Source organism: Sus scrofa, chromosome 1 (genome assembly GCF_000003025.6).
Source record: "Sus scrofa isolate TJ Tabasco breed Duroc chromosome 1, Sscrofa11.1, whole genome shotgun sequence".
NCBI classification, from domain to species: Eukaryota; Metazoa; Chordata; class Mammalia; order Artiodactyla; family Suidae; genus Sus; species Sus scrofa.
The window spans coordinates 26,025,158-26,045,710 of record NC_010443.5 but is presented as its reverse complement, the minus strand read 5'-3'; the positions used below and the strand labels follow the sequence as shown (position 1 = coordinate 26,045,710).

The 20,553-nt window shown below is 38.5% G+C and overlaps 1 protein-coding gene across 1 annotated transcript; it reads right to left on the bottom strand.

Annotated features, from left to right (window-relative positions):
* Positions 924-19,903, bottom strand: LOC100154647 (ubiquitin-conjugating enzyme E2 N-like). The gene is made up of 2 exons (XM_013992526.2): positions 19,532-19,903; positions 924-2,080 (listed from the first exon to the last, which is right to left on the bottom strand). Exon 2 carries the CDS (start codon positions 2,044-2,046, stop codon positions 1,588-1,590), a length of 459 nt encoding a protein of 152 aa, XP_013847980.1. The 5' UTR covers positions 2,047-2,080; positions 19,532-19,903; the 3' UTR covers positions 924-1,587.

Here is a 20,553-nt window from a genome sequence, read left to right as displayed (position 1 = left end):
AAACAGGTACATGAAAAGATACTCAATATTGCTAATTCTTAGAGAAATGAAAATTAAAACTACAATGAGTATCACCTCACATCAGTCAGAATGGCCATCATCAAAAAGTCTACAAATAATAACTCCTGGAGAGGGTGTGGAGAAAAAGGAACCCTTCTACACTATTGGTGGGAGTGTAGATCGGTACAGTTACTATGAAGAACAGTGTGGAGGCTACTCAGAAAACTAAATACATAACTATCATAGGATCCAACAAGCCCACTCCTGGAAAAATACCCAGAGAAAACTCTTAATTTGAAAAGATACATGCAACCCAATGTTCACCGCAGCACTATTTACAATAGCCAAGATGTGGAAGCAACCTAAATGTCTGTCAACAGATGAATAGGCAAAAATATGATGGATATATATGTATACAAACACACACACACATATATACACACTATATTACTCGGCCATAAAAAAATGCCATTTGCAACAACATAGATGGAACTAGAGGTCATCACATTAAGTGAAGTCAGATAAAGATAAATATCCCTTATTATCACTTAAATGTAGAATTTTAAAAAATGATACAAATGAACTTACAAAACAGAAATAGACTCACATAGAAAATAAACTTATGGTTATCTAAGGGGATGGTGGGGGAAAGATAAATTAGGATTTGGGGATTAACATACATATCACTATATATATATAATAAACAAGGACCTACTGTATAGGACACAAACTATATTCAATATCTTATAATAACTTATAAAGGAAAATAATATGTATATCTTATAATCTATAAAGGAAAATAACATGTATATATAACTGAATAACTTTGCTGTATACCTACACATCATTATCAATTAACTATACTTAAATTTTAAAACTGGTTTTAAAAAAAGACATCGAGGAGAGAATAAAAAGGTGTAATTTATTTATTTTAAAATAACAAAAAATATATTTTATTAAAACATAAGATTTACAGAAGTTTCCAGACAAGCCATACAAAATGGACAAGATTTTGGGAGGATTCTACACTTGACAGCAAAGTCACGGTGTTGTTAGTGAGGGCTGTGATGTTTGTTTCATGTTCCCATTTGGGTTCAAACAAACTTGTCCATCTACAGTGTCTAAATAAAGTTAGACTTGGCTAGAGAAGTGGTTAGCTTCTTTTAACTAATGCTATTAGATCACCATAAAAAGGGGAGGAAGACCCCATAAAATTAAATCTATCTCCCTCCCTCAAAGAATAAAGAAAAACACCCACCCCAGTGCAGCTAACCCTAACAACTACTTTGTTTCACAGTGCTTTATGCTTAAACCATGATGGGAGAAATGAATACATGCAGAGAGGGGCCACTGCTTTTAAACATTGCACAACAATCTGATGATACTTTTAGCCTCTGCTCATGCTTTACAACAGCGAACCAGGTTAAGACCTAGATTTGCTAATGTGCATTTAATCACCAAAGGGATGAAGCTATCTGGGCTTTTATCCTATAATTCTTCTTAGACTGTGTCCATTAAATGCAAACAAAAAGTGAAGAAGTCTTGGCTGAACAGGAGAAGTGATGCACACTGGATGATCAGAGGGATTTAAACATTATTCATGGCATATAGTCTAGTCCATGCTCTAGCTGTTTCTATGGCTTGGGCTTTGTTGGTCTTCCACTGCTTCGCTACATCATATGCTAGTGGATCATCTGGATTGGGATCACCTAACAAAGCCTGGATGGATAGCAGAACTGTGCGGATCTGCAGTGCTGGGGACCAGTTTTCTTTCAAAATATCTAAACATATTCTTCCCAACTTGTCTATATTAGGATGATAAATTTTGGTCACGAAACGTGCTTTAGGAGGTTTTATTGGGTACTCTTCTGGCACAAAGAGTTCAAGTTTAAAAGTCCCTCCCTCAAAAGGGGAATCCTGGGGGCCATCAATGACCACATGAAAATAATGGGCGTTGGTCTCATCTGGTTCTGCTTTAATGCCAGGAATTGGTTCTTTCAGCAACCACTGGGTTTCCTTCTTAATCCTGAAGGGCAAACGGGCCATCTTGTCGGATCCCAAGTTTGGGTCTGGTCTTGTCCTAAAATATATTTAATAACAATCTCAAAGGGAATGAAAGAGGATAGGGAGAAAAGACGGTGGGCTAGGAGGACCTTGAGCATGCCTCCTCCCATGAGAACAACAAAATCATAACTAACTGCTGAAGAGCCCTTAATAAAAACAAAAGAAAACAACAACAACAAAACAAAAAAAACCTAGAACCCATCAAAAAAGATAATCTATATCCAAAGACAAAGGAGCCCATAAAATTAAACTACCCCCCCAAAAAATAAAGTAAAAACACCCACACCTGTGCAGCTAAATCTGGAAATATTTGCTAAGAGAACCTATCTCAACAATGAGAGTAAAATAAAAGTATTTTGTGTTTTTGAAAGAGTGATTTATTCCTTCTTGAAAGGAAAATAATTAATGATTGTTATGGGAAAATATGATGCAAGAACAGTAAGCCAATGGAGTTCCCATCGTGGCTCAGAATAAATAAATCTTACTATTATCCACGAGGAAACAGGTTTGATCTCTGGCCTCGCCCAGTGGGTTAAGGATCTGGTGTTGCCGTGAGCTGTGGTGTAGGTCGCAGATGAGGGCTGGATCTGGTGTTGCTGTTGCTGTGGCTGTGGTGTAGGCCTGTCGCTAGGCTCCATTTCAACCCATAGACTGGGAACCTTCATATCACATGGGTGTGGCCCTAAAAAGACAAAAAAAAAAAAAAAAAGTATGCCAAGAAATTTGTAAATATATAGGTAAACCTAAACAAGAATTACCTGACGCAACAGTGTTTTCTTTTCAGACTTAAAAAACAAAGGGAACTTTATGTGCTAATGAGCCACAAAAAGACATGGAGGAACTTTAAAGACATGGAGGAATTTTCCAAGTGACAGCAGCCAATCCAATTTGAAAGGCCTATACATTGTGTGATTCCAACTGTGTGACATTCTGGAAAAAGGTAAACTATGGAAATAGTAAAAGATCAGTGGTTTCCAGGGATTGGGGAGGGGAGGGAGGAATAGGCAGAGCACAGGGGATTTTTAGGGCAGTGACACCATTATTTAATACGATAATGTAATGACAGATACATGTCATTATACATTTGTCAAAACCCATAGAACATTCAACAGAGTAAATCCTAATGTTAAACTGCAAACTCTAGCAGCTCATTGATATCGTTAATATCAGCTCATTGATTATATCAAGTATGTCACACTAATGTAAGATGTTAAACATAGGGGAAATTAGAGGTGGGGTCAAAAGATATATGGGAACTGTACTTTTTGCTCAATTTTTTCTGAAAACCTAAAGTTTTAAGTTAATCCCCTCCCTCCCACCCCATCCAAAGTCTCTTAATGTAAAAGAAAATAACAGAGTTAAATATCGGATCGTTTAAGTTAGGAGCAAAGATAGGGCTGAGCTGATCCAAGTTCTTTGTATTATTTAAAAAATGATTAAGATCTGATTAAAATACTCAGAACCATAAAAAAATTTGTTCTGTTTTTTATTTTTATTGTCTTTTTTTTTTTTTTTTTTTTTTTTTGCCATTTCTTGGGCCGCTCGCACGGTATATGGAGGTTCCCAGGCTAGGGTTTGAATCGGAGCTGCAGCCTCTGGCCTACGCCACAGCCACAGCAACGCGGGATCTGAGCCGCGTCTGCAACCTACACCACAGCTCACGGCAACACCAGATCCTTAACCCACTAAGCAAGGCCAGGGATTGAACCCGCAACCTCATGGTTCCTAGTCAGATTCGTTAACCACTGAGCCACAATGGGAACTCCTGTTTGTTTTTTAAGTCTGAAAATAAAAATCAACAATAGAGAACAGTTTTGGTTCTTTTTTTTTTTTTCCTCTTTACTTTTTTAACTTTGCTATACACATGGAACTAACACAACATTTTAAGTCAACTGCACTCCAGTAAAATTTATTTAAAAAAATAAAGGATATCAATGATTCCAATAAATTAAAAACCATAAAGTTGACCAATTTATAGAAAAGTTAAAAAATCTGGATATGTAACACATTACCAAGGTTCTAAGAGTCAGAGATACACAAAAAGGTGTAATTAGAGAAATGTTGCTCCCTCTTATCCCTATTGTCACATTCTCATTCATCCATCCATAGAGGTTTCCTCATCTTTTTTTTTACAATGGCATCATATGCCTTTGTAGGGACACATCGTAATTTATTCAACCATTCTCCTATATATAGGCATTGATGTTGTTTCAAATCCTATCATTTCTCCTACATCCAAAAAGAAAATTAGTTTCTATTGTTATTCAAGAGCTGATTACCCAGCATTTAAGTCTCTTATGTCCTTTATTATTCCTTTAAACTTTTATTTTTTCCTCTCGGTTAAAAATCACAGAAGAAAGGGCAAGATCAGGAAGAAAATGTAAATAGATCATGTATAAGCTTTCCTGGGAATCTGTTGCCTTAGTAGCACTCTGGGGAAAATAGTAGGCTGGCCATGCTCAGCCTTCTTTGTTATCTAAACTTGGCTTCACAGACAGATGTATCCAGACCTGCCTCCTGGAACTGCATATTCTTCGAAAACTTTGGAATTTTTTTCCCCAAGATTGTTTAAAGCAAGCCTCAAACTTTCCAATCTGCAAAATTAGGAACAATTCTTATAATTTAGAGTGATTGTAAGAAAAATAGATAATGACAACATATGACAATTTAAGTAGCAAATAATGGGGTTCTTCCACCCGATCTAACCCAGTCTTTGTCATATATATATGAATATATGAATAAAGAAATAAATTACGCATAGACAAATTACATGAGAATGTTTAACTGTATCTACCTACTAGTTCCTCTTTTAAATTCATCAATTTGATTTCTAGACATTTGTGATCATTATTCTAAGTATGCCTAGACTTTCCTTGGTTCCATGCACAGAAAACCAAAGGCCAAATATTTGAAAATATTCAAGTTCATACCTAGAGAATACAGTAAGCTTATAAATTTCATATCCTGCTACCTGATTTTTCTGAAGAATGAGATTTTTAAAAATATTGTTCCCCTGTAGATAAAAACTTTTAAATATTTGATTGCAAAAGAAGAAAATTTTCTGGGGTAATAGAAATGTTTCATATCTTGTTTTAGGTGGTGATTACAGGAGTGAATAAAAATGAAATAAAATTCATCAAACTAAACATATGCGATCTTTGTGTTCTGTTTCATACTATTCCTTCATAAAAAGTTTTTAAAAATCTTCTGTTCAAACCTCCATTTCCATAAGTGCTCGTATTCAACAGGGACCTGCTGTATGGCACAGAGAACTCTACCCAGTATTCTGTGATCATCTATATGGGAAAGGAATCTGGCAAAGAAGGGGTGTGTGTGTATGCGTGACTCAGTCACTTTGTTGTACATCAGAAATGATCACAGCATTGTAAATCAACTGCACTTCAACAAAACTTAAAAAAACCCTGCGTGTCAATAATTTCTTTTTTTAACTGTCACATTTGGTTGGTTTAAAAAAAGTCATTCTAGGAGTTCCTTTTGTGGCTCAGGCAGCAATAAAACCGACCAGTATCCATGAAGACGTGGGTTCAATCCCTGCCCTCGCTCAGAGGGTTAAAGATCTGGTGTTGCTATGAGCTGTGATGTAGGTCACAGACTTGGCTTGGATTTGGCATTGCTGTAGCTGTGGCATAGGCGAGCAGCTATAGTTCTGATTCAACCCCTAGACTGGGAAACTCCATATGCCCATGGGTGCTGCCCTAAAAAGACCAAAAAAATAAAATAAATAAATAAGTCATTCTAGGAGTTGCTGCTGAGGAGTAGTAATGGGATCTGCAGCATCTCTGCAGTGCCAGATGCAGGTTTGATCCTTGACCCAGAACAGGGTTAAAGGATCCTGAGTTGCTGCAGTTCAACACAGGTCACCACTGGGCCTTAGATCTGATCCCTGGCCTGAGAACTCCATATGCCATGGGGTTGGGGGGCGGGGGGGGGGTCATTCTGGGGCAGCTTTCTTTTCTAGTGCATATTGTTAGTGGGTTTAATCAAACTCTTTACATCTTTCCTTCCAGACTATCAGGGCCAATGCCAACAAAAGCCAAAGCCAGATCTGCTGACCTTTAGGTGAACCCGTGGGTCTCCATGGACTTGGATGCAGGCAGAGTGATTCGTCACAGTGCTGCCTGCCATCCTCTGATTAGGTTTTCAGTCATCCTAATCAAATATAAGCTTATTTAATTCTTATAATAACATCTTGAGAAAGTACACTGACCAGTTTGCTAAAATTCAAACGTATTCTCTAGTTGAAAAAATAAATGTGAAAAAAACCTACCATTCTACAGGCATCTTTAGTTCATTTCAACCTTCCCTGACCTTCAGTTTTCAAGGACTTTTTCTCTGTTACTGACCCATAAGACAAAATGTCTAACATAACAAAGTCAAACTCCCCTATCTCCTCAACCAGGAGAATCAGAAAACCTAGACATACTGGTAGTGCTTGAAAATAAAAATAAGAAATTAACAATGTTGAGATCAAGAGAAGTAAGAAAAACAGAGCAATCAAATGCCAATTTTTAAAAAGAGAGAGAAGGAAAAGAATTAAGTAGAATGTAAAACACTTCTCTCCTCCATTCTAAAATGCTTAGAGAAGTTTAAGAGGTAGCTAATAAAATTTTCAGACTAACTGTAGTCCGTGTTTGTAATTAACATCAAGCTATAAAATCCTAAATAGAAAAATCTTAGCTAAAAGCCCAATTAAATAATAAGAAGTGTTCTGCCTTTTAGTGTAGAGGAAAAAAAAAAATCCTCACTATGGAAGCCTAAAAAAAAAAGGATATTAGTTGAAAATTACACAGGTGTAACTTTCTAGAGTTGAAATGCTATAGCATTTCTGTAAGCAGTTACAGCAAATTCAGTCATTGGCTCTACAGGCTAAGCACATCTCCCTAAGGTGGAAGTCACACCAGAGATCATTATTTCATACCACTCTTCAGTGAGTCTTCTCTGAGTCAAATTTCCTAACTTTTTTTTTTTTTTTTTTTTTTTTTTTGCTGTTTGCTTTTTAGGGTCGCACCTGCGGCACATGAGAGAAGTTCCCAGGCTAGGGGTGGAATCAGATCTGCAGCTGTCAGCCTACAGCACAGCCACAGCAACAATGGATCCAAGCTGTGTCTGTAACCCACACCACAGCTCACGGCAACGCCGGAACCTCAGTGCCAGGGATCGAACCCTCATCTTCATGGATCCTCATCTGGTTTGTTAACTGCTGAGCCATGACGGGAACTCCCCCTAATTTATTTTTGAAATAATACAAAGTTGACTTACGTAAGTAATATTGGAATAACTAACGTCCTGAGGGAATGCAGAGAAAATTGTAGTGCATTCTTCATTTGAGTGGAGGGCAGGAAATTGCAGAATATTAAAACAGGACATCTTTTACATGGGCCTTCAAAGATGGACAAATCTTAGAAACTATTTTGTCTTGCTTGTATAACACATTCATGAAAAATTACAAAATGTTCATTAGCAAAAAGAAGAACCCTAATCCCCTAAAAAGCAACTCATAATCCCACTAAGTGGAAAAATTATTATTGTTAGTGCTTGAATTTTTTTCTATAAACAGAGACATAAAAATTTGTTAACAAACAGGCAATTTTCTGACAAGTTCCTCTTAATATGTGGTAAGCATGTTTACATCTTTCTGGAAGGTATTTTCAGGTGATGTTATCTCTTTATATCTGTATATCTGAATTTTTTAATTAGCATTTTCTGGAATTTTTTTACCTCCAGGTGTTCGTATTATAGACATCTAAGGCGTGTTAAAACATCTTTTGACAATATATACATCTTTGAATAGTCATCATTTTTTAAATTATCATTGATTTACAATGTTGTGCCAGTTTCTTCTGTACAGCAAAGTGACTCAAAAAGTATAGAACGCTTCATGAATTTGTATGTCAACCTTGCATAGGGGCCATGCTAATCTTTGTATCATTCCAATTTTAGTATATGTGCTGCCAAAGCAAGTACCACATTATTCCTTTGAAAAAATTCATAGAAGTAGAATCGTTGATATACCAATGTGTTCTTTTCTCTATCATCTATTGACTTGCTGTTTTGCTGTATAACTCTTGACTCTACTTCGTCCAACTACTGCATCATTTCTTTGATCCACTTTCAAGCAAAAATAACACAAGAGTTGTTTATATTCACCACATACAAATTCTTCTCCTTCCCTGTTTCCCTTATGACCATTCCAATCAGGCTGTTCTTCAACCACTCCTCCAAAACTGCTCTTGTCCATACAACCAAGGACACTCCTTCCCTCTATTTTGTTACATCCTGTAGTAAATCCCATCCATCATCTTACTTGATCATATAGTAACTGTTTGAGACAGATAACCATTCCCTCCTTCTAGAACCATTTTCCTCCCTTGGATTCCATCTCATCACACACTCTTGGTTTCTCTTCTACTGCACTGCCCACTCACTCTGCCTACCTATCCTAATGATGCTCATTCTCTTGATGATCTCATTACGTCTCAGAATTTTAAACACCATCTCCCTGCCAATGAGGTCTAACTACTGTCTGTGGTCTAGTTCTCACTCCTCAACTCCAAAATCAAATACCCGAACTCATACACAGTGCAAACTTAATCGTGCCCAAAATTCAACTCCAGACTTTTACTTGTCTTGCTTACAACCAAAAACAACCTGCCCTTCCAGGCTTCCCCCTGCAGTGGCCATCCTTCCTGTTACTCAAGCCTAAAACAGAATCTTTCTTGATCTTTTTTCAACTTTATACCACCTTCAGTTCAAGAAATCTTGTTGACTCTCTCCCTAAACTCTCTCTAGAATCTCACCACCTCCACTCCTACTGCTCTTGTGCATTATTTCCTCTCGCAAATTATTCAAAGAGCCCCAAATGGTCTCCCTGCTTTTGCCTTTAATCCTCCTATCTCTTTCCAACACAAGAGGCTGAGTGATTCATTTAAAATGGAATTCGGAAATTGTCTTTCCTCTGCTCAAAATGCATGGTGCCTCCATTTTATTCAGAGTAAAAGTCAAAATTCCCACAAAGCTTTATGAGCCCTGCACCCTGTACAGCCCAGCCAACTGCCATATATCCTTCCTGACACTGTCTTCTACTTTTTTCTTGACTCACAGCTCCAGCTACACTAACCTACTAGCCATTCTGAGAATTTATCAGACGTGTGACTGCCTCAGGGCCTTTGCACTGGCTATTCCATTAATCTGCAGTGCTCTTCCCTCTGAAACCTTCATGGCTCAGTCCCTTGAATCCTTCACCTTTTTACACAAATATCACTTTCCCTGTGAGATCCTAATTGACTTCACCCTTTTAAAATGCTTCCCCCTAGATGTGCTTGGGCTATGGGATGGAAATCCTATGAAATCAGATTGTTATGATCATTATACAACTACAGATGTGATAAATTCATTTGAGTAATAAAAACTAAAAAAAAAAAAGACTGCATTCTGAATTTGGCAGACATGGGTTCCATTCCCTATCCAGACTGTTACTTACTATACAAATTGATCTAGTTTATGAATTACACTGAGCATTGATTTCCTAAGCATTAAATTAAAAAAAAAATGCTTCCCCCTAGAGTTTCCCTGTGGTGCAGTGGGTTAAGAGTCCAACTGCAGTGGCTCAGGTTGCTATGGAGGCATAGGTTAAATCCACAGCCCAGCAGAGTGGGTTAAAGATCTGACATTGCTGCAGCTAGCCAGGGAATTTCCATAAGCCATGGGTGTGGCCATTAAAAAAAAAAAAAAAAATTGCCTGGAGTTCCCATCATGGCGCAGTGGTTAACGAAACTGACTAGGATCCATGAGGTTTCGGGTTCGATTCCTGGCCTCACTCAGTAGGTTAAGGATCCGGCGTTGCTGTGAGCTGTACTGTGGGTCACAGACACGGCTCAGATCCTGCGTTGCTGCAGCCTCTGGCCTATGCCAGAGGCTGCAGCTCCAATTCGACCCCTAGCCTGGGAATCTCCACATGCCGCAAGAGCGGCCTAGAAATGGCAAAAAGACCAAAAAAAAAAAAAAAAAAAAAAAAAGCCTCCCCTTTCAGCGTTTACTCTGTTCCTTCTGTTTTTCTCCACAGCATTTATTATCCCCCCCTTTTCTTAGGGCCACCCACGAGGTATATCCATGTTCCCAGACTAGGGGTCGAACTGGAACTATTGCCGCCAGCCTACACCACAGCCACAGCAATGCCAGATCCAAGCCGTGTCTGCGACCTACACCACAGCTCACAGAAATGCTGGATCCTTAACCTTCTGTGCGAAGCCAGGGATTGAACCCAAGTCCTCATGAATACTAGTCAGGTTCATTAACCACTGAGCCATGATGGGAACTCCAGGATTTTTCACCTTTAGATGTATTATATATCTTTTGTATACTGTTTCTCTTGGTCCCCAAAAATGTATCCAGAAGAGTAGGAATTTTTGTATGATTCGTTCAATGCTGGAGGAGGGTCAACATTACAGGTGCACATTTAGTGCTTTTGATTCGGATTCCAATCTGCTTCTTAAGAAATCAAAGTGTTAAGTAAGTCGGTAAGATGGAGAAGGAATCAAGGCGTCATAGTTCTGGCAAAGCCACTGACATGTAAAAAAAACCAAATGGTGTGCTGTCTGCTCGGTGCTCCTGATACAGGAGTGACTTAAAATAGGAACACATCAATGGAACAAGACACCGTGTTAACCAAAAGCACAAAAAAAAAAAAAAAAAAAAAAAAAATCAACTTACTCCACAGTAAGAAAGGACAGGATAAAATGACAAAGGCGTCCCTCACTAGAATACCCACTGAGACACCGGGAAAGTTCGTGAAAAGTTTATCACAGGTAAGTTTGAGAAAGCATCAAAGTGTATTGGGGAGGGCAGCTGTCTTTGAAAAAGTAATGAAAATTATGGATCCTCCCAAGAAAAATTAGATATCTCTCAAAGTTTAGAGAGTTCACTCTCTCCCCAAAACCTATCCATAGACCACCAGGGGCCAGAGATTGAGAATCCTAATTAAGAAAAAATATCCCACTTAAATATTAGCTCAGTGTCATAACAGTCACTTGAATGAAAATGATATCTGGATAAGAACACGGGTGACAGCAACACTGAGCTGTAATTTTTGAGTAAATACTTGAAGTTTACTAAAAGAAAGAGTATCCGACTGTCATCTCTTAAATATTCAATTCTCAATAAATATGTAGAATTAAACATCCTAAAGTTACCTCAGTGAATGTTTAAATGGAAAGTTTCTTATTTTTAAGCTTGATATAAATAATCATATAAAGTTTCACAAGGTAATCAGAAGGAAGACTATGTAAGTATCGGTAATTTGACTTTAAAAAAAAAAAAAATTGAAACCAGCAAACATTCCCTCCAAGCAATCTGAGCTAGTGTCTCTCTGGCTTCTGTACAATTTAATCATTAGCATCTTTCATCTAAATAATTCACCAAAATGTTATTAATGAGTCTTGCTTCTCTACCAAATACCCCTTCTCTGTGTATCATAGAATCCAGAAATAATTAAAGGAAATTCAGTTTGAGTAGTTTTTCTTGCTCAGCTGGATCTCTGGAGAGGGATGTGGTAAGAGAAGGGAGAGGGTCTTATTTACATCTAAATACAAACAGGTCTTTATTCACCAAGACCATTCCGGCACTGTAATAACGCTAATGCAGAGAACTCCTCTGTCTGAAATCTAGCTCATAGCTGATATCTGATGCCAATCAATTCTTATAGCGATAAAGGCCACAAAAGCAGATGCAGAGGCACAGAATCTAAATACACTCAGTCCTGAGAGGTTCCTCTGGTTGGTTTCTTTTCCCTGTTGACACTCCTCAGGGAACAAATTTACCAACAGCCATCAGCGGAACACACCCAAGCTGGATGCAGGCCAAGAACAAGCAGTGTTGCTGAAGTCTGGGCAGCGAGGTGGCAGGGTGACCGGTGCATCCCTTGGATGAAAACATGCGAGGACTGTTGGGCAGCAGCTGGAGGGAGTTTGGCCATGCTGGCAGGGGGACATACGAGTGGTTAACCAGCGAACCAAGCCTACCTCTTCCGGAAACTCAGCTGCAGGTCTGTACCTAATACCTTATGCCTTTTCTTCCCCAACATACCTTTATTAGCTTTGAAGCCAACAGTGCCTGTATTTTCAGGAAAATTTAGTGGCAACATTTTGCATTATGGGTGTATCAAAAACATGAATTCACTGACTGGCATGTGGTCTAAAGAAGGAATTTGAAAGTTGGATTCTTTTGACAATGATCAATTCAAGTCAAACTTGCCACAAATATATTCTAAGGATACTTGATGTATCAAAAAGAGAGCATCTGAAGCTAGGAGTTAACAAATTTTTGTGCCTTAGTATTACAACTTTGTCCTTTGCTCAATGAGCAATATCTACACTTTAAAAAAAAAATTAAAGAAGATAAGGAGACTTCTTTTGGTTCTCCAGCTCTTTCAAAGAGTTAGCATAAGCCAAGGCTCTTTTAGGAGGGGTAGCAGCGGGTCAAGGAGGACTTGCCTCTAAGAAATACAGCAGCTGCTTTGCTTTGTCTAAGAAATCACCAAAGAAGTCTCAATCTGAGGCAGCATTAAGGAAGAGTATTTGTAGATACCTAAAAACTCCGAATTAATCTTATGATCAGCAGGGAAATGACTGATACTCCTTTCCACTAGCAAGAGGGAAATATACCCATTTTCCTGTTTTCTGGAAAACCAAGTGGTATTAAATGCTTTAAAACCACTTTTCAGTTAAAAAAAAAAAAAACTATCACACACGTATTACTTATTAAAAACTATATATCACACATATATAATGATATATCCTTCAGCAGTTACACTTTCAATTGGGTATTTCTTTAAAGTATTCCCTGAACAGCAAAGTCCTTGAGTCAATATACACATCAGAGAAATAGTAAAGATTTAAATACTGCTTTGACAGTATTGAACAAATTAGAATACATGACTAAAAAAGACATCCTTTCTACATTAAAAAAATCCAAAACAATTTGAATATACCATGAATTATTAAACAAACAAATTAAGGATACAATCATAAATTTGTTCTGTAACTGCATTCTCTTAACTAGGAAAAAAAAAAGAGAGTTCTTTATGTTAAGAAATTGTCCTAATCTACTGTATTAGGTATTTTAGTGCCACTTGATATCTGAACAAATGTAACTGAACAAATGGAAGAACTGATTACAGAAGGGAACCATAGCATCTCTCCTTTCACAGATTTTTGCAGCTAACACCATTAATGGCATAGTTGGTAAACAAGAAGGTCTAATTCATAAAAACTTTAAAATAGAACACTAAGTATCTTTATGTTCTATGCATATTGAATCTATAGAGTATAACAGAGTATTTAAATTTTGATGTCCAAAACTGTTTAGGAACTATTATCATCCACGTTACTAAAGGAGCATGAAGGAAAACAAATTAATGCAAAATGGCCCATGTTTATCAAGGTTGAAGGGTGATTAAGTATGAAGAGCTAATGGATTTAACATTTTAAATGATTCATCTAGTGGGAGAAAATAAACAGTTCAATTGCTTTCTGAGTCCGACTTGACTTTTTAATAATTGTAATAAATTTATGAGTTCTTCTATTCTTATAGCTTAATACCGTTCTTGTTACATCACAACAGATTTTAAATACGTCTGATAAATTTGATTATGTGTGAGAAAACAAAGAATTCATAGTTCATTGATTCATTAAATTCTCCTGCCAACCCTCCAAAAAAGATGTTCTTATTCTCATTTCATAGAGAAGAAAACCCTGGCCCAGAGGGGGCTAGTGAATGACTCATGATCACGCAGGTATCAGAAGGTCATGTTGTAATTCAAGGCCAGAGCTGTCAAACCTCAAAGACCATGCTCTGCTGCCCAAGAAAATCTTTAATTTTATGCACTTTAAAGCTACAAAATCTTAACTCATATCTTACCAAAGACAAAATATCTCACGGTGTAACTATTAAATAAACCATCTAATTTCGAGTCAAAATAACAAACATGTTGCTAATTCTTTAGCAATCAAAAAAGATTACACAAACAACATTAGATAAGCCAGGCTCTTAATAGGTCAAAGCAGCACAAAGCAGCAAAACATTTGTTCTCCCCACCAAAATCACGGCAGAAACCTCAGCATTCATTACGTTTTATTTTAAATTCATAGATTTAATATGCTGTTTTTTAAAAAAACACAATTATAGCACTTCCTGTTGTAGCACGGCAGAAACGAATCCAACTAATATCCATGAGATTCCGGGTTTGAACCCTGGCCTTGCTCGGTGGGTTAAGGATCTGGTGAGCTGTGGTGTAGGTCCCAAACAAGGCTTGGATTCGGCACTGCTGTGGCTGTGGTATAGGCCAGCTGCAACAGCTCCAATTCAACTCCTAGCCTGGGAACAACCATATACCTCAGGGGTGGCCCTAGAAAGACAAAACAAAGCAAAAAGCCACAATTAAAAAGCTTCACACTTCTTTCTTTTCCTCTATAGTAGTGGACACTAACAATCACAGGTGTTGTTGCATGTTCTCTATAACAGAAAGGATTTTTAGCTTTTCATTTTTTCTAGTAGCTTTATTTAAAGCCATGTCTATGCAATTTGGAACAGAAATTTTTTTTAATTTTTTTTCATATGGCTCCTCTACTTTGCTGTTGAAATATCACTTCATGCCTATTACCATATTTACTCCATTGAGAACTATCATTACTCTTATGAGCTGATACTATAAAATCAGTACTTTTTAAGCTGCTTGAAAATTTATCTGCAATTCTTTTTCTTGAGAGAGTTGAAAATTTCTATATCATCCTGCAAATATTGCAAAAAAAAAATTGAGGAAATTTCAAAATCTAATCCTCACAAGTTTCAGTTATCAAATCAGATTTCAAATGTTATTTACATATGACATGAACACATAATGATGTCATATTTTACTCCAGAATTAAAGAAGCTCCATATGATCCCTCTGCAGCAATAAAACATTATTGGTCTAATTCTAAATTTAAGAAGTACATAAATAGTAAGTTCATGCAAAGAATAAGTGATGGACCTACCAGCTAAAACATATTCTAATATTTTGACTTCAGTGGAAATATTATAGGGTATCATTGTGTATTTTTGACATTCTGCATTTCATATTCTATCAAGTAAGTGCACTTCATGCGGGCTCAAGCTCATTGGCATAAGTGAATGATTAGTAATTTTTAGAGCAAGTAAATTATGATAAGAATACAAGAAGAAGACAAAGGCCAGCCTTAGAAATGCAGGGGTCTTCTGTCCCCATCTTCTAACCCAAGTTCGTTCCCTGACTCCAGGGTGGCCAGAAGATAAGTTCCAGCAGGGAAGATGTGGAGCCCTTCCTGTGCATCCTTCTTCCAGCTACCACCCTACTCTTTCTGGCCTTTCTGCTGCTTTTCCTGTACCGCCACTGCAGGGCCACTCGGCTCCAGGGACAGGTCTCTGGCTTTGACCTCCCAGAGCATCCGCCTGCAGAAGAGGTGACTGACCTCCTGCCCGGCTTATCCTGGAGCATCGAACAGAACTTCCCTTACTCCCCTCTGCCCCGCGAGGCCACCCTCCTCTCAGCGTCCTTGCCGCCCTCCTATGAAGAGGCCACCAGGAACATCCCTAGGGAGGATGCTCTGGATGGGAGCCCTCAGTATGAAGAGGCTTCACCTGGACCGGAAAAGCAAATATAAACTGCTCTTGAAAACCTTTTAGAACACTGCTCCCAGCCCTGCATCGAGTGGACCTGAGAAAGGGGACAAGGGCATCTCGACCCAAGAAGCTGCTATTCACTGGTGGAGGCCTGGATGAATGGGACACTTTTTGGGGGGGGGAGGCATAACAAATGTGAATCTTGTCAACCCATTTTCAAGTTCTTTCAGGGAAAGATCTCCCCAGGTTTTTCTAAGGAAGATTGGGCTCTTCCATTACATGCAACATCCCTGAGAAACAAGAAAGTTCTATGTGAGTTGAGGAGGGGAAAAAGAATTACTAGTGAGTGTAGGAACTAGCTCTGAAGAGAAAGCCAACAGAAAAAATATTGAAAAGCCAAAGATAACTTCTTTTACCGCCAAATAAAACTTTTCTTCCTACCCAAGTTGTTCAGGGCCTCATCATATTATTTCTGTGTGAAGATGCATAGAGAGTTCTAAAAGGAGGAAAAAATACCTCTGGAACTGCAGTGGTCAATGGTTGTGATAAATAATGGCGAAATAATGGTGAAATATGTTCTAATATTAATAATGAAAGAATGGACATTTGCAAACATTTTAGTTTTAAAAAAAAAACAAATCTCTCCAAAATTGTCTCCTATGTAGTGCTGCTCTTGCTTACCTTCTGAGCTGACTCCTAGAATGAGAGGGTCTGGTTTAGTTATGAGGGAGTGTCTCAGTCTAGAACAGACTGTGTTGTGGCAGGACAGAGTAGCTGCTCTGACCCATGATCATGGGGACACTGTGACAATGTGTGCCTTTACCAAGCAGCAGAAACAGTAGAAATCAGTTGAACATTGAAAAATAATGGTCAAAATCTTGACTCACATGGTAAGAGAAACAGAGATGAGCTCTAACAGGGATCTTATAAATCATACAGTTCAAACTCTTGCTTTGCAGATGTCAAAACTAGAGCCGACTGGTCCAATGTTAAATACCTCCCAGGAGGCAGAGCTGGAACCAGAAGCATGGCCTCTGTGTCTTGGGCCAGAGCACTTTTCATGGTACCAGATGGTGTTCCAAGAAAATTAAAAATGTGGAATTTCAGTCCCCACTCCTGACCGGGGGTCAAGGCTCACAATAGGATGGGCACAGCTGAGTTTGGGATAGATACGGATCTCCCTCCATGATTTTCAAATAGGCAGGTAGAGGTGGGTCGTGTACCACTTGGAGGTATGTCAGGATACCCATGGGGCTGGGGAGGGGCAGGAGGTGACATTCATGGTTCTTCAACTCTTTAGGTCCTTAATTTTGGAGGGAAAACTACTTTTACTATTTCCAGAGTACAACCTGCAAAACGAAACAATCTTTTGATAGTTCAAAATGAAAAGAAAAAAGTGATGACTCTTTTTAAACCTTTTTTGACATGGACATTTTTATGCTACACACACAACGTGGTACAGGTTTAGAAAAAGAACAAAGTAAGCCAAAATCGGATACATTCCTTTTTAAATGTAATCTGAAGGGAGTAATAGAAATGTCTTTGAAGGCTGAAGCAAAATGTAACCTACTTGAGTGAAAAATCAATAAGCTATCTTTCAGGAAAATTGTACTCAACAATTGTCTAATGGTCTTTTAAAGGAAGTAAATAAACAAATGGAAATGAGGAGTTTAGGAGACAGCCGCCTTATTTTTTTTAATCCTAACAATCTAGTTCTGTGTGAGACTTTTTTTTTTTTTTGCCCCACTGCCATTTCTTCCTCTTCCTTTGCTATCAGAACCCTGATTTGATTCTGGGATCCTGGGGCCACCTGTGAAAGGCAGACCAGATCCTGAAGCCAAGGCAAGCATCATGATAGGTAATCATGGTAATCTCAATTCCTTCACCAGGGCCTGATTTGGTCCTTGAGACTTAAGGGGAGATTTACATAGGAGGAGGGCCTTGGTCTAAAAATAGACTGCCCCACATTCAAAATAAATTCAAGGAAGGAATTATTCTTTGTTTTTTTTGGATGTTGTGAGTCTGCATGTGATGCCCAGGGCTACTACAGCCATCTTGCCACCATGAGGCAAGACATCAGGCAGGACTAATATTGAGGATAGTAGAATGAAAGATGGAAAACATCTGGGCTGATGACATTTTCAAATAACAATAGCCCTGCAATTCTCTCTATTTTAATGAGATAATACCTTTCCTACTGTTGAAAGCCTTTTAAGCCATGCTTGTTACTCATAGATAAAAGCATCTCAATGGCCACAACTTCAGAGCCTAATAAGGAAATGCATTGCCATGTTTAAAAATGTTCTGATAAACTGACTTAAAATAAGTAGTCAGTTCTGGGATTCATTGAAGATATTATCAGTGATGTAACTAAGGAAACATTTTCTCTTTTGGAACCAAATTGAAGCAGTGAAGAAAATAAACCATTAACTAGGAACTGCCAAACAACAGTCCCTAGGCCAAATCCCACTTGCAGACTGTTATCGTAAATCCTGTAAGACAAAACCAATCTGTACTTTTTTTTTTTGTTCTTCCTAGGGCTGCGCTCGCAGCATATGGAGGTTCCCAGGCTAGGGGTTGAATCAGAGCTACAGCTGCTGGTTTACACCACAGCCACAGCAATGTCAGATCTGTGCCGTGTCTGAGACCTACACCACAGCTCATGGCAACGCCGAATCCTTAACCCACAGAGCAAGGCCAGGGATCCTCATGGATCCTAGTCAGGTTTGTTAACTGCCAAGTCACAACGGGAACTCCTATATTTTTTAATAGTTGAAAAAAAACATCAAATGAATAAGAATATTTCATGACACATGAAAAGTATATGAATTAGAATTTTGGTCTCTAGAAAGGAAGTTGTTAGAGCATAGCCATGCCCATTTGCCTGTGGCGGCTACATGAGAGCTGAGTAATTACAGTAGAGAATATATGATCTTCAAATGATCTTCAAAGCCTAAAATATTTACTCTCCGCTCCTTAAAGAAAAGTTTTGCTGACCATTGCTACAGACCAATGGACTTACCTCAAATTGCATGGTAGAATTACTCAAGGAACTTTCAGAAATACTGATACCAGGACCCATCTAGACCAATTAAATAGAAATAGAGCCAGTGAATCTATTACAAAGGCAAGGCTGAAAGCCATTTCTCTACGTAATGTGAGTGCATACAATACAAGTGAGCTTCAACCTGGACAGATTTAATAGGTTTAGAGAAAACGAAATAAATCTAGCTTCGAACCATCATTTATAACCCCAAATTCTCTGCCATCAGCCTAAGTTTCACCTGTCACCAATTCAATTCACAAAGCACAAAGCGGTGTTTGCAACCAGAATGTTAGAAACAACAGTGTAAACAGTACATCCTTGTTTAAATGTTGACCCAACTGGCACACATGGGTGGTACTGGTTGTTAGCACTCCAAGACAGAGTGGGAGTGGAATTGAAGAAAAACAAACAGAGGAAAGAACTAGACTGTTAACAGCTAAAAAGTATTTGGGGAAACAATTATAGCCCAAAAGGATTAACGGAAGGGAATAATATAGCAACAATGACCAGAATGTAGACGTTTTCACTAAATTCTACACTGGATCAGAAAATATCACTCAGGTATCATTTTATAAAAAGGAAAAGGGGTGCAGTTCCTGGTCTGGCCTGGAAGGAGCTTGAAAGTCATTCCTCCATTCTAAAAACAAGAAAAAGCCGAACAAACTGAAAAATCACCCACTCTTAAATCCATGAGAGAACGAAGGTCTCAGGGCAAATCTCGGGCCCTCACATTAGAGAGACAGGGAGACACAGAAAATCACAACTTACCAGAGCGGAAACCCACAAGCAGAAACCTCCTCAGGAACCAGTGCCGCAGTCAGGAAAGCTGAACTGTATTTGACAGGTGGCTGGAGCCGCAGAGTAGACAAATCGGAGAATTAAATATTCCAGAGGAATCCACACTTTGTGAGCTTTGCCTCTAGGAGCCCTACTAGACTCTCACAGTGGAGATCTGAGAGGAAAATCTTCTTGTGTTTCCTGAAGAAGGAGCCGAAGAGGAACCACCTTGAAATGTGCCAGAGCACTCACTTCTTAACAAGGTCCGCCTGCAGGAGAAGCTATTTTCTAGGGCCTAACCTGCTGGGATTTTATCTGTGCCTAACTGACCTAGGGGAAGGGAAATGCCCAGCCCCAGCTGGCTCTATTCTTACACTGGGGAAGCGAAATACGCAACTCCTGCTCCTCTAGGCATCTTGTTCCAATTAAGGGGGGGGAGTGGGGCAAAAAAAAAAAAAAACCCACAACAACAGAGAAGCACGTGTGACGTTCACAGCCCAGCAGCACAGGCTCATCAAAAGACTGACACCTAATCATAAAACTATAAAACATTTTCCCTTCCCCCACACCTAACCACCACATCATTAAAGGCCTATTTACTGCAGTTCCTTTTACTCAGTACAAGTCCATCTTTCAAGAAAAACTTGTAAGGCATACTAAAAGGCAAAAGACAGACACCATTTGAAGAGCCAGAGCAATGTTCAATCCCTGGCCCAGGAACATCCACATGCTGTAGGTGTGACCAAATGCATGCATATATAAATAAAGACATACGTAAATTAAAAATAAAGGCATGGAGAAAGATATGCCATGCTAACACCAGTCAAAAAAATTCAGGAGTAACTCTACTAATTTTAGACAGAGCAGACTTCAGAGCAATAAAAGTTATCAGAGATATAGAGGAGCATTACATAATAATAAAGTGGAATAGATTCAGATATGGCAAGAATGTTGTTAGAATTATTACACCAGGAATGTAAAATAAATATGATGAATATGCAAAGGGCTAATGG

Excerpts from the sequence above, each read along its gene's own strand:
- LOC100154647 (XM_013992526.2), bottom strand. The coding sequence starts at position 2,046 with ATGGCCCGTTTGCCCTTCAGGATTAAGAAGGAAACCCAGTGGTTGCTG.